At 41.6% G+C, this 18345-nt stretch overlaps 1 protein-coding gene across 1 annotated transcript in view; it reads right to left on the bottom strand.

The window, feature by feature from the left end:
- DNMT1 (DNA methyltransferase 1) overlaps positions 1 to 18345 on the bottom strand; it is a 54871-nt gene that overhangs the window by 28724 nt on the left and 7802 nt on the right. Inside the window, 14 exon segments of the mRNA XM_023733064.1 lie at positions 190 to 299; positions 375 to 455; positions 3705 to 3750; positions 4011 to 4045; positions 5430 to 5511; positions 6215 to 6249; positions 7983 to 8070; positions 9101 to 9135; positions 10652 to 10736; positions 11130 to 11164; positions 15013 to 15091; positions 16161 to 16236; positions 17460 to 17667; positions 17861 to 17968. Of these exon segments, the coding sequence (XP_023588832.1) occupies positions 190 to 299; positions 375 to 455; positions 3705 to 3750; positions 4011 to 4045; positions 5430 to 5511; positions 6215 to 6249; positions 7983 to 8070; positions 9101 to 9135; positions 10652 to 10736; positions 11130 to 11164; positions 15013 to 15091; positions 16161 to 16236; positions 17460 to 17667; positions 17861 to 17968 (1103 nt within the window).

The raw sequence follows: 18345 nt of genomic DNA, 5'->3' as shown, positions 1-18345 counted from the left end.
CCCAACCCCGTACCCCCAGCCCCACACACACACATTGCGGCTCTTATTCATGAAGTGTTATCAGCTTAAGAAGTTTTTCAGGTTAGGTGCGAGAATGAGCTTCACCCCAGGATATTAACAACTTAAGTGTCTTTAGAGAAGTGCCTTACTACAAGGAAGTAAGCACACAAACAAAAGGACAGCAGTTACCTGAAGTATGTCAGTTTGTGTTGGGGAAGAGCCTCGTAACTCTCAAAGCCAGATTCATTCGCATCAAAGATGGACAGTTTCTCATTTGTCAACATCTGTGGCTCATCCACCTGAGAAACAGTAGACCATTAAGCACAGGCATAAAAGACAGGAAACAAAAGACTGAAACCAGGGCTTGAACTTACTGCATCAGGGGGGTGCTGTTCATACTTGAGGTCAGGGTCGTCCAGGTACTGGCCGCACTGAACACACTTCGGGGGATGAGTCTGTGGGAATATGAACACAAACGGAGCTCAGGAAGGAGGGCCAAGCCACCCCATTAGTGCTGTGCCACCAGTTTATTTCCAGACGTCCATTTATACCAAGACTGTTCCACATTATATCTTACAGGCCAAGTCCTGAAAGCAGAGCTAAGTAAAACCCAAATCCCCAAGGCATACTTAATTTGCTTTATAAATTCAATTTCCTGAAATTTTGGCTTCACTGTGTCTACTACTTGCTTTGGTAAATATAAGGGTAGAAAGAGGAATACTCTTCCTCATAATTTAACCTTCATAAATATAACATTAATGAAATGTAGTTTTCAATTTGTAATCTGGGGAACCACTTATTTCCATTCTAGAGCCTACAGACATCAACTATATAAGAATATTCAACATACAAAACCTTGCAAAATGTTTATGAGATGGAGATAATAACCCTAAAGGTCTACTTAAAAAATTCTTAATTGAGAATTTGCATACAATATTCATATTTTGTAAGTGTGTGATTTGACAAACATATTCGCATGCGATCACACCCCAATTAAGACACATTTCCATCCTCACAGTGATTCCTTCCTACCACTTTCTAGTCAGTTCTCAACTCTGAAAGGCAACCAGTCGTTTGATTTCTATCACTCTGGCTTAGTTCTGCCTGTGAAGAACTTCATAGAAACAGAATACAGGCGGTCCCTGGGTTACAAACATCCGAGTTTTGTACAACCCATAGTTACAAACTGAGTAACAGCACTTAAAATTAATAATCAAGGTGCCTAATTAACAGTAAAGAGCTATGTTCTTGACCAAAGTCAGACTCCATTTTGATTTTTAGCATAGGTTCTGCTTAAAAACTACAGCCTATCATTTCTGTTAAGTTTCTACTGTGCTTTGCTGAAACCAAAAGACAAATAACTTTTAGAAAAGAATGAGGGAACTTTAAGCACCCTCAACAAACAGAATGATGGGGCCAACATGCATTCCCAGGAAACAAAAGGTCAGGTTGTAAAATCATTTAGGAAGAGTATGTCAAGATGTAAATGACTGTTCTCAGGAAGAATATGTTCATAACTAACCAAACTAGTCAGGATATAAACCATTTGAGACAAATATGTGAACAGTTTGCCCCCAGAAAGGCCTGCAATCATGAATAGCTGACTACAATTCCACCATTAAGAATCACCCAATCCAGCTGGCTCACTCCCTCACCGCCCCCCCCCCCACACCAGCTGGCCAATCTTTACATTTCAAAGGACTTCAAACTGAAACTGATCTTATCTACAACCAATCATTAACCCTCTTACCTTTCCTTTGTTTATGTATAAAAACCTCTAACTTGACACAACTGCTGTGTTTTGCCGATTTGCTAATTTTTTTTCAATAAAACTCTTGGCTTTTACCTTAAGCAGACTCCGTGGCTTGAGCCTATGGCAGAACCAACCCCCCTAAAGCCAACTATATTAAAAATTTGAGGTACGTACAATGGTTCGTAACACCAAACAGGCCCTACTTTGCAAGTGCATAAAAGCATTATTATTGTATTATTATGTTAAAGATGTTTTAGTGTATCTGGAAGTTTCTTTAATGTTTTTTAACGCATAGAAAGATATACTAAGACAAACATATGACTAACTGACATTAGATATGAACCATACCTAACTGTTTCGACTTATGTACAAATTCGACTTAAATACAGACTTAGGAATAGAACTCACTCGTAATCCGGGGGCTGCCTGTAATACAATATGTACTTTTTACATCTGGCTCTTTCACGCATTATAATACTTTCTGAGGTTCATCCATATCGTTGTGTGTATCACGACTTTGTTCCTTTTTATTGCTGAGTGGTGTTCCATTGCATGGATGGACCAATTTGGCTGACCATTCATGTGTTGATAAACATTTGGGTTGTTCCCAGTTTCTGCCTATTGTGAATGATGCAGCTACAAATTTTTATGTAAGTCTTTCTGTGAACATGTTTTTTAATTAAAGAAAAAAATTAACTGAGGTAAAAAAATGTAGCATTTGACTACTTGAATATAATCTAGAGCAGGGTTTCTCACTCGTGACACTACTGATACTGTGGGCCGGATAAGTTTTTGTCATGCGGGGCTGTTCAGTGCACTGCAGCAGCATCCCTGGCCCCCATCCACTAGATCTAGATGCAGTGTACCCTTCGAGTCCTGACAACCAACAACGCCTCCAGATATCGCTAAGTGTCCTGGGGTCAGGGATCGGCCCCAGATGAAAATCACTGATCTAAGAGAAGCAGTTTTAGAGTCTGGTACAACATGCCTAGTGTTTTGTTGTTTTGTTTTGTTTTAATTCTGTGACAATTACTGATAAATGTAACACAGAATCATTATGAAGCACCTTTGGACATAGAAACAGAATCTAAAGAGTCAGAAGCCACAAGTGATAAAGTCCCAGTGATGGGTCTGATTGAACAGCCCTTTCTGGCTACTGTCCTCTTTAACACATCTGCTGTTCTTGATGGTAGAGGCGGTTTTCACTCTGCCAGCAATGATCTCGCAAAGAACCAAGTTCGACAAGCATCTCTCTCTTCTCTCAGCCTCTGTAGTGAGACACTGGCCACTGCTCCCTCACTCCCACGTGCTCCTGCCTTGAACTGTGACGACTCTTGCCCAATGCCTGCCTCTCCTTGCCTTCCCCACTGTTCTATCCTCCACCTCCTCTGCCACAGCGTAATCTCATCCCAGCTCCTTGTTTCCACCACCACCTCTCTACATGCTGATGACAAGCCTTTGGCTTCGACATCTGTCAAACGCCATTCCCACGATGTCAGAGCCCACTGGCCACCCTAAAGGTGCCAAATATTCATGTTATGCCTCTCGTTTCCTCCTTGCTGTTACTACTATTCACTTATATGCCTGATTTCCCAGTCTGGGAACCATTACCTATTTGTCCTATTTGTCACAGTGGCTACTCCTGCCTCAGGAACCATAGTGCTATTCTCTGTCTGGATGCCTTGCCCTTAGGTATCAATCAGCAAGACGTGCTCCCCCTTCTCCTTCAGGTCTTTGCAGAAAGGTTACCTTCTCAGTGAGGCCTTCCCTGACCACCTCCTCTAAAACATCAACTCCATGCAGACCGTCACCTCAGGCATGCCTCTCCCTGCTGCTCTACAGGACAGGGTCCACATCCCCAAAACCCTTCAGCAGACATACAACATCTGACAGGAATTTGACTAGGACAACATTAGCATTGTTATGCTCATTCAAAAGAGAAACAGCTTACCTTGGAGGACACTATTGTTTTGGTTCGAGATACTTTTTTCTCAATTCTGGGAACAAAGCACAAGATCATTTTTTTTTTTTTAATCATTTGAGACTATAACAAAAGCAACCCTGTCAGACTTATGCCTAAGGTCACAAGTGGTTCTTTACCACATGAAGCAGTAGAACTGATGCGTCTCAGTCTTGCGATCAAATCCCATATGGCTCTAGCAGTTCACTAAGAACCCCTTTATCTTTCTTTCTAAAATGAACAATCACTTTCATATTAGGATCTGCTTTGTATAAAGACAAAAAAACAAATTCTTACAGTTCTTTGGATGAAGTTTTGCGTCTCTTCTCCTCCTAAATGGAGAAAACAGAAGAGGAGAAAACGCTGAACAAGTACTTCACATCTGGAAAATGCCTCAGAGTTAAGTATTTTATACAGTTGATTATCACAAATATAGTAAAAGCAACCTGTGACCTGACTCACCCTCAGTATCTAAATCATCAAAAATCTTACTACAATCAAAGACTTCCTTAAAGGATTCACAAGAGAGACCTTTTTTTTTAAACCCTTAGCTTGCCTATCCAAATGGTCCCTCAAGGTAAGCAAATAACTGATGAGGGAAAGTTTGTTTCTAGTATTATTTCAAGTAAATAAAGGAATGACAGAACTAGACTCACACCACTTGGCAACCCCTAGTGAAGGAACTGATTCAGGCAATGACTGTAAACAAAACTGGTAAAAACCTGAGGAGAAACTTTATAAGGAAGGGATCAGGGAGACAGCACCTGAACCCAGGGATCAATCTTAACATCATAAAAGAGACAAATGTGCCTCCAGGTGTGATGCAACATGAAGCTCTGGCACCACCTCTGAAGTACTGAAAAAAACAAACGACAACAAAAGACCAGCATCTGGCCTAGTCTCTGGACCTAACTACCAGTCTGCAGGAGACACAGGGGTGGAAGGAGATGCTAAACGCCAGAGGGACGCAACTGGCAAAATCCAGAATCCAGAAAATTCTACTGAAAACCCAGTTCCTTCAACAAATCGCGATCAAAAGGATGGGGAAAACCTATAAAGTAAGATATTTAGGACAAATATCAACCAAATGGAGCCCTGGTGGCACAGTGGTTAAGAGCTACGGGGAGCTATGGCTGCTAACCAAAAAGGTCAACAGTTCAAATCCACCAGCCGCTTCTTGGAAACCCTATGGGGCAGATCTACTCTGTACTATAGGGTTGTTATGAGTCGGAATTGATTCGATGACAACAGGTTATCTGGTTTGGGTCTCGATTCAAACTGTTAAGGAAAAAAAAAAACTGAGATACATCAGAGAAATGTGAGCAGACTAGACCTTTGATATTATTAACTTTGTTAGGTGTGATAATGGGAATGTGGTTGTTTAAAAAAAGAGAATACTTTTCTTTTAAAGCTATTTCTTCTATAAATACTTCCGTAAGCAAGTCTGGGGTTTGTTCAGAATCATCCAGGAACAGGCATGGGGTGAAAAGAATGGGTGGAGGTTTGGTTGAAACATGCTTGGCCACGAGCTAACTGATAACTGCTAAAGGTTGATGATGAGTACGTGGGGGTTCCTAACTCTATTCTACTTTTGTGTATGTTTGAATCTTTTCATAATAAAAAATTAATTTAAAAAAATCAGTTTTTAAACTATACCCCAACCAATGGAATGCATAAAATTATGGTAAAATTCAAAAAGAAATTTCAAAGATTTACCTTTTCATCTTCATCTTTTTCATCAGAAATTTGTGGTTTTACTTTTTCAGGTTCTTTTTCTTCAGGTCTCCGTTTGGCAGCCCTGATACGTAAACAAAAATACACAAAATACTAGCTCAGAAAAACTAACTATATTGCCAACTAGCACCAAAAATGACAAACTAATGACTCCCCACTGAAAAGTAAAATATTCAGAATAGATCTGGGGAATGAACTCTTTCCTCCCATCCAAAAAAGAAGCCCGTCACATCAGGTCTAAAAGCACATTAAAATCCACTGCTGTCGAGTCAATTCCAACTCACAGCGACCCTATAGGACAGAGCAGAACTGCCCCCATAGGGTTTCCAAGGCTGTAAATTTTCCTGGAAGCGGATTGCCACATCTTTCTCCAGTGGAGTGGCTGGTGGTTTCCAACCGCCAACCTTCTGGTTAGCAGCACAGTGCCACCAGGGCTCCTTAAAGGCGTATTACTAACTTGTAATTCTGAAATTCTGAAATATGGCCTTCCTAAGTGCTATCTGACCATTCACATGTAGGGTCCAAACAGAGACGATGGAAGGCATGCATGATTCTGCACAGTGTGATGGGAATGCTGGCAGAAGCAGAGGAGGGTAAGGATGGGCCCAGAGTTTTTCTTATCCAATTCTGCCCCAATTGACTCAATCTTTGAATAGCACCAGCAACACCTGTAAACCTCTATATCATCATAGGATTTCACAATAGGTATTTCAGTAATTAAGATTACACAAAACATTGTGCAAAGGTACACACATTTAATTACTTACAGATCTTTGGGTTGACTTCTGTGCCTCTTTTCATCCTGAGATGGGGAGGTGGAGCGTGGAGAGAGAAAGGGTGGAAAATTAGTTTCTGAGAAAGACCAAGACCAAAGGATCAATTAATGATCTCAGTACTGCAGAATTAGAGATCAGAAAGACCTGGGCTGATTTAGAGGGTAGCGAAGAGGCTTCAGACTTTCACTGACTTAGTTTCCGATCCCCTACAAACAAGACAGTACTAAAGAAACTCCTAGAATAGGAGTTGGCAAACTGTTTCTTAAAGGGCCAGATAATATTTTAGACTCTGTGAGTCTGTGGTCTCTGTCACAACTACTAACTTTGCTGTTGTAACACAAAAGTAGACAAAGACAATAGGTAATGAAAAGGCATGGCTGTGTTCCAATATAACTTTATTCAGGCAGGGGGCCTAATTTAGCCTGAGAGCTGTAGTTTGCCAACCTCTGTCCAAGACTACTCAGTGTAGAAGAAAACGTATAGACATTTTGCTTCTATCAGCCAAACTGCGTACAGCTCCACCTACCATCTGGTCTCAGATAGACAGGCACTGGGATATCAGAAAAAAATCGAACTTAGGAATTTAATACAGAAAATTAAGAAATAAAAGTAGGAATTCCCAACTTGGGTACCAGCTCCTTGTTATACATGAACAGTCTAGTATTTTCGGAGCCTACATACAAAAAATACCTTTCTGATACATTTATTCAGTTTATCTTCATAAAGCAACAAATCTATGAATAGGTTTATAAAAATAGAAAAGTCAACAACAAGAGAAAAGCCAAATGTTTGATCCTTACATCCCCTTCTACCATGAGGCAAAAGTGCTGGCTGTGATCTAAGGCTCTTGCTAGTTTCCTTCTGAGAATGGGTGGTCTGCCTACACCACTAAGAACTCTCTAGTTCTGAAAGGGATTCCAGGGAAGTGTTGACAGTAATTGCTGCCCATGGTAACCAATATCTGGATAGAGAAGGTGAGAAACAGTAAGACATTAGAGCAAGCTGGACAGGATCATCTGCCGTAGAATGAAAACTATGCCATGGGTGGCCAGGTCAGAAGTGAGAATGCTCACGACCCAGCGAGTCTGTGACTTCAGGCTCCCTCCATGCTCCAGATCCACAGGCAGAAAACCACAGTGACAATCCTGGGATTCTCCTAATTCACCTCTCTTAATCTGAGAGGGACCAAACTGCTTAAACAGCTCGGACTCCTGTGCCCCCAGTAGATGCCGTATCCTCCTCCGGAGTTCCAGAGGCAGGACTGCCCTGCAGATAACTTCACTGTCCTCTGCTTGTGCAAAGGACCCACTGGCTCCATGGATAACGTTTCAGGGTTTAAACATGTTCACTTAGCTGAACTGGAAGCAGGGAGGCTTGGGTGGGGATGGGGGGCTAGACTAAGAATTTAAGACACCGACTGGTGAAGAAGCAGAGGTGTGGCTGACACCTGGGTCTGCGTTTACCATATATCAAGTTTTCTCAGTGCAGAGGATCACAAGAGAAGCTGGTTTCACAGACATCTTAGTCAAGGCACACACAAAGCCCTCTCCACCATTATGGATAAACAGAGAACAACTGAACACTCACAATGTATCAGGGACAGACACATGGTGACAACCACTAGCCCCCAAAAGGTAGATCAGGAACTTGTCCAGAGTTACCCTATGGGTAAGAAGGGCTGAATTTGTACCCAGTGCCCTACCCGACACCATTTCTCCCAACGAAGAGTAGAGTTAAGAAACAAAGACTCAGTCTTTACTTTCTCATCTCCTTCTTCATCCACTTCAGTGTGAGTTCCTGGTACTGCTTCTCTGTCTGGCTCCTCCTTAGGTTTCTGTTTAGGTGTTCTGTCACACAAAACAACATACACGTGCCAGTGAGGAGCTCGGAGACCCCTACACCATTTCAAGCAGCCCCAAGGAGGGCTCACATGGCCTCCTCCCCAGATCTAGAGCAGGGACTCCCCTTCCCAGCTGAAGGGCAGGTAAGTCTTCACTGCAGAAAACCTGAAAGGCAATTCTTCCTTCAGTCCTTAAGATCTTCAGAAATACCATCAATACTTCATATGAACGTTGTGAGAGATGCCAGTAATTTAAAACAAAGAATAGGACTCTACTGAGTTCTGGCAACCTGCAGGGAAATCTCCCTGCAGTGGGAGAAGGCAAGCGTCTGGCCTTGAGGCCGACCTTGTGGAGGTTCCTGGGAGCTGGTCTGATGTGCGATGTGCATTAGCGACCACAGAAAGCTGACTGCATGCATGGGCCCTCCACTCAGGGCAGGGTATTCTGCCCTCCCCTGACTCTGGCCCAGTCTCATCATCTGCTTTGAGCGATTGGATGTCAACAAAGGCTTGAAAAAGTGCTTCTTTTCACTTCTGCTCTCACGCTCTGCCGTTGCCATGAGAGTGCACTAAGGCTAGCAGAGTCATGGAACAGACGAGTCAGCCCAGTCATCCCCTCCAAGGCTGGCCAGGATCAGCTGACAGCCACTGTGCCACAGACTCGTGCTCAATAAACGCTTACTGGATTTTTTTTTTTGGGTGGGAATGCTTACTGTTTTAAGCCATTGAGCTTTGGGGTGGCTTGTTACCCAGCATTTTCAAAGCAATAGGTAACGGACACAGCTATGACCTCGATGCCCTTTTACCGCCACGTGACAGATTGCTACAGGACCACCCCTGAGGAATGGCCTAGGGTCAGGAGCAAGAATCAAACCTGACTTCAGCCTTTGCTGTGGTGGTCTGACCTTTCACAAGCAAAATTCACCCAGATACTACACATATGGTTAATGTACCTAATCCTCTGCATCAACTACCAGAATGCTTATTTTAGCAACTAAGTTTCATAGAAAGCATAAAGGCATATTAACTATACTTACAGTTCTTTGGTTTGACTTCTGAGTCTCTTTTCTTCCTAAGTGGGGAAGAAAAGACTAGTTAATTTTTTCTATTTTACCCTGCTCTTTCTTTGAAGCCATTTATTGAAAGTTTTATGGAAATAAAATATCTAAACTAATCCTACAGTCTAGTTAGTAGGAATAAAGACTGTCTAGATTTGAGACAACTGTTTTTCAACCGAGTGAGCAGGGAGAATATTAAATTCTTAGAAGATAGACCCTACAATACTGCAATTCAAGGATTTTACCCTCATATCCCTCTATCATCTGTCATCAGTAAGTGTTGACAACTTCATAGGTAATTTTATATCAAAACTAGAAATCTGTAATGAAAGGATGAAGTAGCATGACCTAATTTAGACAGTAATTCCATCTCAAACATGGACAACCCATCGCGTCGAGCCTGAATTCAAAAACGCTACGCACAGCTTTCCAGAAAACCGCTCAACTTGAATTCAACCTCCAAAATGTCACACATTGCTATATATATTTGACCACAATTAAAACAAAACTCCACATGTGGTTGTTTATTATAAAGAGATCTGTGATGTTAAGAGAAGAAACACACTGCAGACCTTTCTACTGTAAGAAGGGATCGGGGGCACTTGACCACAGGCAAGGGATTTCAACTTGCCCCTGGTTCCTTCTCGGGAGGATCATGGTTGGACTAGCACACTAGAGCCACCTAGTTCCGAAGTGAACTCTTGGTGAGTATTTACCAAATTTTAACTAGTATCAGGGTAGGAAAAGTGACTAATTAAAGATTACCTTCAAGTACCAAATGGTTCAAGAATTATTGTACATCTTAGTTAACCCCTCATTATAGCAAAATAATGGATACCCATCCTTTAGCAGGATTCCAGCAAAGGCATTCACCACCCATCCAAGTTTGTAAGAAACCTCTAATCAATGTCTTAGCAACAAATTAAAATCTAACAAAATAAAAAATGGGAGCCAATGCTGCCCCATCATTTTCAATCACAAAGCCGGCCCCCTGTCATACCGGTCAACGTTGTCTAATGGTCAAGTTTCCAGTATCCGAAGCCCTCAGCAAACCACCCATTCCCTCTCCCTCCACCTCAAGGCGGCTCAGGGGCTCTCCGATTTTACAGAGGAGCCGGAGGACTAGGAAAAGAGCTGGTCTGATCTCACAGGTAAAAATGCAACCTCATATTTGGATGATGCTATAGACTTTTAGTACCTCAGACGTTTGAAAACCAGATCTCCCCAAAGATCTTGTCGGCAAGTGAGGCAAGCAGGCAAAGAGACAGATTTAAGCTCTGTGACTGATTAAACAGTAAAGGCCCACAGATCTAACACTGGTGGATTTACTATTACCCCAGCTCCCGTGTAGAAAACCACCAGAAATTCTAGTTTGAAATTTGTTTTAATCAAGGTCAAGGTCTTTTTGATCATCAGGGAAAGTTATTCTGTTCCTACCCACTCCTCAACCTCTAGTCCCCTCCCAGAATCAAATGGGGACTGTATGAGCTTAAGGGAGAGTTAACAGACATGGAGGTGGCAAGGCTTTACTTTTTCATCTCTTTCTTCTTCCTTTTCGGTATGAGTTCCTGGTTTTACTCTTTCCGGCTCTTCTGCAGGGAGAGGTCTAACAACTCTGTCAAGCAAAATAAAACACATCCCAAGTGTGACTTACACAGACTCCTCCCTCAGAAGTAGTTTACACAAGAGCCTCCCAAATAGCAATCGGCATCTCAGGAGCCCTGAAAGGCACATGCTACTTTAACATTTAATATTTAATATGACCTTTAAATCAGGGACTGATAAGAACTGCCTGTTGTGCTCAATTCCTTCTTTGCAAGTAATGAGAATTCTACCTGAATCAAAAGATTAATAATCTGACCCCAAATGTGGACTCCTTAACAGATCTATGGTAGCCATGGCAACTCACTATAAAGCTCTTCTTTGTTAAACTTTCCATAAAAATCATTTCAGTATTCTAGATTACACATTGCGTAGAACAAAAAGAAAGGATGTTAACTACTCTTACGGTTCTTTGGAGGTAACTCTACGTCTCTTTTCATCCTATGTGGAGGGGAGGGAGGAAGAAAAAAAAGAAAATTTGTTTCAAAAGAAGATCAAGACCAAAAGCATCAGTCAAAGTATTAAGTAAATATATTTAACATGTCTAAAAACAGAGTAGGGAAGAGGGGTCTGGGTTTTGGGGAGAAGATCTGGGCAACTGTCAGCCTAGTGTTGCTATCCCATCAATCCCAAAACCAAGAAGAGGTGCAAGAGTTAACACGTTTCTGCTTACTAGAGACTGCCTAGTGATGCTCTGCAAAAGATTCAAAGATTCTCCACCACACAAAAGGAATTCTTTAATATTAGGGGAAAAAAACCAACGAAGTAGTAATTTGGGATTTAAATCAGGAAGTGATGATGACAATCTGACACTAGCTCTTCTTCTCAGATGACTATCCTAGTACACTGCTTCCCTAAGTTCACAACATTTGCCATCTCCAGGACACCTGTACTTACTTCTTTAATTTAAAAGGGATAAAGATATTGTAGTGATGAAACAGATCCGTATCTTGTTTAAGGTGGAGGTTACACAAATCCATAAATGTGATAAAACTGCATAGAACCATATACACACACACACACACACACACACACACACACAAATAACTGCATGTAAAACTAGGGAAATCTGAATAAAGTCTGTAGGTTGTACCTGTCATTTTCCTTGTTTTGATATTGTATTACAGTTATGTAAGATGTGGACTGGAGAAAGCTGGGTGAAGGCCAAACAGGATCTCTCTGTACTATTTTTACAACTTCCTATGAGTCTATAATTGTTTCATTACCACCCGTCTGTCAATTTGTCGTACTGTGGTGGCAGGGATCTCCTACCACCAAGAAAGAAGAGCCAGGAATGGACTGAGTCCTTTGAACTCGGGGTTCCTGTGCTGAGAATCTACTAGACCAGGGGAAGATTGATGACAAGGACCTTCCCCCAGAGCCGACAGAGAGAGAAAGCCTTTCCCTGGAGCTGGTACCCTGAATTCAGACTTCTAGTCTCCTTGAAACTATGAGAAAATAAATTCCTGTTTGTTAAAGCCATCCACTTGTAGTATTTCTGTTATAGCAGCACTAGATAACTAAGATATACTGCATTGGGCAAATCTGCTGCAAAAGACCTCTTTCATGTGTTAAAAAGCAAAGATATCACTTTGAGGACGAAGGTGTGCCTGACCCAAGCCATGGTACTTTCAATTGCCTTATTTGCATGCAAAAGCTGGACAACGAATAAGGAAGATCAGAGAAGAACTGATGCTTTTGAATTATGGTGTTGGCAAAGAATATTGAATATACCATGGACTGCCAGAAGAACGAACAAATCTGTCTTGAAAGAAGTATAGTCAGAGTGCTCTCTGGAAGTGAGGATGGAGAGACTTCGTCTCACATACTTCGAATATGTTATCAAGAGGGATGAGTCCCTGGAGGACATAATGCTTGGTAGAGTAGAGGGTCAGTGAAAAAGAGGAAGACCCTCAATGAGATGGATTGACACCGTGGCTTCAACAATAGGCTCAGACATAACAATGACTGTGAGGATGGCGCAGGACCAGGCAGTATTTCGTTCTGCCATGCTATGAGTTGGAGCCAATTCGGCGGCACATGACAACATAAATATTTCAAAACAAAAAATTTTAAAGGAGAACAACAGCTGAAATATATATATGTATCTGAAACATATAGGAAACACTGATAAATGCTTGCTTCTAGAAAGGAAAACTGAAGGCCTGGAGTCAGGGAAGGAAGGAGATCAATGCACTGAATATCCTTTTGTACTGTTCAAAAATTTTATCAAATGCATATATACCTGCTTTTAAGACACAGTAAATTCTCAATACTTCAAACTGACCAAAATAAGATTATCTCTGTATTTGACCAATATCATCTGAGAACACTAGCATGAAATCTGTGAGAGCCAGAACTCAACGGGACTGCCTTGTTTTTCCAGGTCTCACAAGTTTGCCACCTTTGACAGGGTGCAGTCTTACCACTTTGCTAACACTCATTTTAATGGAAAATATTTGAGTTTTCCTTCTCTGACAGGTTACTGCCTTACCTAGGTTCCAGCTTTTGCAGGTTTTACTGTATTTGATAACTTATTTGACCAATACCATCCAATAACATTGGTTTGCTATACTAAGTCTTATTCTAACATATTAGAATAAACACTTGTTGTAAGTGCTCATCTATGAAGCCCCCAAGCCCCTCACACGCTGCCAGTGAAATGGCTGCATGCTTAGGAGACACTGCTCTGGTGCATCCCTTTAGAAGCCAGACAAAAGGCAAAACCTTCCAAAAGGGAAAAATACAAGAAAACAACTCTAAAACTGGTTGTTGTTAGGTACTATCAAGTCGGTTCTGACTCATAGTGATCCTATGTACAACAGAACGAAACACTGCACCATCCTGCTCAGTCCTGCAACGTCTTCACGTCATTAAGGTCAACTCTACTTTGAGGAGGCAGCTCTTCCCCAGTCATATTTTGAGTGCCTTTCAACCTGAGGGCTCAGTTTTTGGCACTTTATCAGCCAATGCTCTGCTGCTTTTTGTAAGGTTTTCAATGGCCAATATTTTTAGGAGCTCCACTGAAACCTGATCACCATGGGTGACCCTGCTGGTATTTGATATACCAGTGGCATAGCTTACAGCATTACAGCAACATGCAAGCCACCAAAGTGCAACAAACTGACAGACACATGATGGCTAAAACCGGTACATTCGTAAAAACAGGGTCATCAATATTACAAAACTCAGCTTGCTTTCACCTGTAAGCTTCTTCCTAGGAGGCCAAGAGACTTGGTCACATGACTTGGACAAGCTCTTTCCCTCTGTGCCTCAATTTCCCAGTTGAGTGGGTAGTCAGCCTAAACCTAACAATAGATATCTGAGTAAAGAACATAAGCAGTGACCTCTAATTTCTAAGAAGTAAATGATGTGAGAATTAGTGTGTCTTATAACCAGATGTCAAGCCTACCCAAGTGACACTGAGACAGTCTCCTTAGCCCAGTACCCTCCACCCATGGCGATTCCACCCCCAGGGGACATCTGACAATGTCTGAAGATGATTTAATTGTCACAGCTTGGGTGGGGGAGCACTACTGGCATCTAGGGGGTGGAGGCCAAGGATGCAGCAAACACCCTACAATGCACAGGATATCCTCCTACAGCAAAGAATTATCAAGCCCCAAAAGTCAACAGTGCCGAGGCTGAGGTCTGTCTTAGAGCAAACCATGAATACCCATCATTACCAGGTAGCAGTAAGACATTTACACAAGTAAAACTCTGAGATTTCCCTTTAACCTACATAGTTAAATCGGCAGCAAAACGGAAATGAACATTGATAATGTGTGATCATCTGGTACTACTTAGGTTTGACCCTCAAGTCACACGGGGCAGTACCATACAGGATTAACACGTCCTATGTTGCAGGCCCTCAGCAAGCCACCAGCTTTTTAACCTAAAGAGTCTGAGCAGCGAATAGCAACGGTACAACTCTCTGCTTTTAACTAGACACAAGAAAGGAGTTTATCTGACATCAGAAGCAAATGCTTTAAACGTGTCACATCTGCTAGTATGACTGTCACAAATCTTACAAGCTAGAGTGGTACGAAGGCACTGAAGTTACGGGGTACAGACTCTGAAGTTACGGGGCGGTCCTGTGAGAAGCAGGGGCCTGCAGAGCCCTTTGGTCTAACTGTAATACACCTCGTACTGCCCTGGGTCCGAGAATGTGTTGTAATGCCCTCTAGCTGAGTAAAGTCCATTTCGACAGATCAGGTGTTAAGGTCACGATCACCAGCAAATATACCAAAATTAGGCAGAGTTAAGAAACTTAGAAATGCTAGTCCTACCTGGTCTTTGTCTTCTTCATCAACAGAATCTTCTGATTTTGCTTTTTCAGGCTCTTCATCAGGTTTCCGTTTGGCAGGGCTGTCACACAGTAAGGCTGACCATTAGCTCAGCAGGACCCTACACCTCCAGTGGACCCTACTTAACCCAAACTCCTCCCTACCAAGAGCACTCTCTTTAGGACCCGTTGAGGGCATGGGTGCTTTCTTCACTCCCAGGAGACATCCTCACTGCCACAATGTTGAAAGAAGCTTCAGGTTTAATGTTTCTTTGAATGACAGGTTTAGAATACCACTATTTTGCAACCTCTAAGGCATCAGGGATCTAGACACTGATCAACGGCTGCTATTATTACCAAAAGACATGATATGCTTCTGATGGAGGAACACACTACCAACTATCTGTGAAGAAGTCAGCCTCAAAAAATAAACAGATGGAATCTGATCAAGCCTCTAGACCTAACTCCCAGCTTACAGGAAACATGAGACAGGGAACACACTGAACACCACAAGGATGCAACCAGTCAAATCTAGAAACTCATTTGGACAAATAATCTAGCTTTCTCCAATAAACGGCAAGAAGAGAAGAAGGAATTTATAATGTGAAAGGCTTAAGAAACAAATCAATCAAATGCAAAACTGTGTGGGCCTGGAGTGTTTGCCACAAACGGGGAAATGAGAACACTGACTATATATTTCATAAACAGGAATTATTACATTTTGTTAGGCACGAAAATATTATTATTGTTATGGTTTACTAAAAAAAAGAGAGATCTTATCTTCTAGAAATACACTGAAATATTTATAGATGATGACAATCCGGTGATTTGTTTCAAAGTAATCCAGTTGGAGGTAGAGATGAAATGACAGCTATGAGTTGATAACTAGTTGGCACTGGGGTGATAGGTACTTGGGGGCTTATTATACTATCCTCACTTTTTATATAGTTGACGTTTTCTATAATAAGAGTAAAACTAGATGAGGTCTCCAGAAATGCTATTCATGAATATCTAATGAACAAAACTGCAAGATAAAAACCTATGAAATACAGAAGTCAGAATTCCTAAATTACACACTGCAAATTCCACTCATGTTTTACCAAAAACAGTGAGTGCTTAGAAAAGGCAGTTGTCAATTCATTACATATTTACCCTTTTGCAAAATGAGATGTGATGGTGGTCTGCCTGGTAGTTTTCCTTGTAATCCTGGGGCTAGGTGAAACGTCAGCTGTTTAAAGAAAAAAAGAAACAAGAAAAAAGCCACCATGAATAAAAAGTCCACAACAATGGTGTAGTTCTTCAGTGTGGCCACACTATTGCAGAGACCCGCAGAGACCCGCAGAGACCTGCAGAGAACGGCTTCTGAGGGTTGAGCACCCTTTGGTTTTTATTCTAATCAATACCCACGTGATAACGTCAGCAATTGGCACCAGATAGTTTTCTGAGCCATTTTACATGCGCTCTTATTTGAGGGGACCAAACCCTGAACCAGACAAGGAAATGGAACCACCTCTTAAATCGCCGGAGCCCTGGTGGCGCCATGGTTAAGAGCTCAGGCTGCTAACCAAAAGGCCGGCAGTTCGAATCCACCAGCTGCTCCTTGGAAACCCAATGGGGCAGTTCTACTCCTTCCTATAGAGTCTATGAGCCAGATCAACTCCACCGCACATAACAACAACTTAGATATCATCAAAAGACAAAGTGGCTGAGAATCAGACTTGGGTTCAAGTCCTGTGCTCTTACTTTATTTATTTTTTTTTTTTAAAGTCCAAAATGAGTTACTTTGCCTATAAACTGGGAAGAAGTCTAAGAATAAATGTATAGCTGCAACAGGCATATAACTTCTTAGAAGTAATATTAGTAGCTCTTGTCATCTAATTAATTATCTCTCATAAATTGAGCCATGTTTGGGGATCTCTTGCTCTATAACTGGTCAAAGACAAAATTTAAAGCAGCACACATCTACGCTAGTTAGAAGTATGCAGTACTGTACAGTAATCCCCCCTTATCTGCAGGGGATAAGGTCCAAGACCGCCGCCCTGGATGCCTGAAACCACAGACAGTACTGAACCCTATATATACTATGTTTTGTCCTATACATACATACCTATGATAAAGTTTAATTTATAAATTAGGCATAGTAAGAGATTAATAACAATAACTTAATACTAAAATAGAACAATTATAACAATATACTGTAATCAAAGTTATGTGAATGACAGAGTGGGACAGTGAGAGAGTTCATCATGCTATGAACTCATTTAACATTTTCAGACTGCGTTTGACCTCGGGTAACTGAAACCGTGGATAAAGGGGGATTACTGTACCCCTGTATACACAAGAAACAAACCAGGAAATATTGCCCAGGGTAAGTATGGTTCCAAGTGTGAACACCCCCTGAAGTGCCAATCATATCTCCATCAAGGTTTAAAACAAGTTAAGTATTCTTACACTTAGTCTCTCCCTCTGACTTGCTTCTTCGGGACGCGCGAGGTTTTGAAACAGGCTTGGAGGGTTTGTTTGCCTCTGCCATTCTGCGATCTTCTTTACTCGTATGGCTCCCGTTTTCTAGACATCCATTAACTTCCTGAGCATGAGCTCCGTTCTCCAAGGACAAATCTTTATTTAAAAGGGATTTGACTTTAGCCAGGTAGCCCTCCTACAGCAGGAAAGGATAATTTAAGTAGCAGTGAATGTAAACAAGTGGCAATAAGAGAACAAGGAAACACATGCGTTTCCTTTATAACTATCAGGCAACGAGGAGAGCTGGAGATTATTCTGCCTCCCTGGTCACAGACAAGTTACATGGAAGGCGACTTTTCTAGAAGCCGGGATGCTGAGAAGTGACTTACCTCAGATAATTCTTCTTTATGTAATTTAGTTTCCAAGTCACATAACTGATTCTTTATTTCTGTTTGCAGAAATTCATGCAAGAGATTCAATTTCTCTTTCACACATTCCTAAGGGAAGGATATAGGTTTAGAAGTCCTCAAACTCCCAAGCCATTAATTAATGGACTAAAACACAAATAATTAAGTTGCCTGGACATGTAATAACGACCAAATGGCAAGCAATGCTGTCTCAGCCAAAAAACTAAATATTCAAAAAACACATTCATGATGTTTCCAAGAAGCTCACATCACATTCACCTCCAAAGCAGTGAAAATGGAAGATCAGAGGTGGGAGAAAGATACATAGTGGTATGATAGGACAAAACTGTGCACCTGAAAACAGTGTTATCAGGACAAGTTACAGTCCAGAGCTGACGGTAACTCTGCAACGAGTTACCAAAACTCAACTATTATTACTGTAGAGTATCCAAGTTATCCTTGAAATT

The sequence above is a fragment of the Trichechus manatus genome, unplaced genomic scaffold, assembly GCF_000243295.1.
Source record: "Trichechus manatus latirostris isolate Lorelei unplaced genomic scaffold, TriManLat1.0 scaffold00057, whole genome shotgun sequence".
Taxonomy (NCBI): Eukaryota; Metazoa; Chordata; class Mammalia; order Sirenia; family Trichechidae; genus Trichechus; species Trichechus manatus.
Note: the sequence above shows the minus strand (reverse complement) of the source record. Positions and strands in the feature narration are given on the sequence as shown.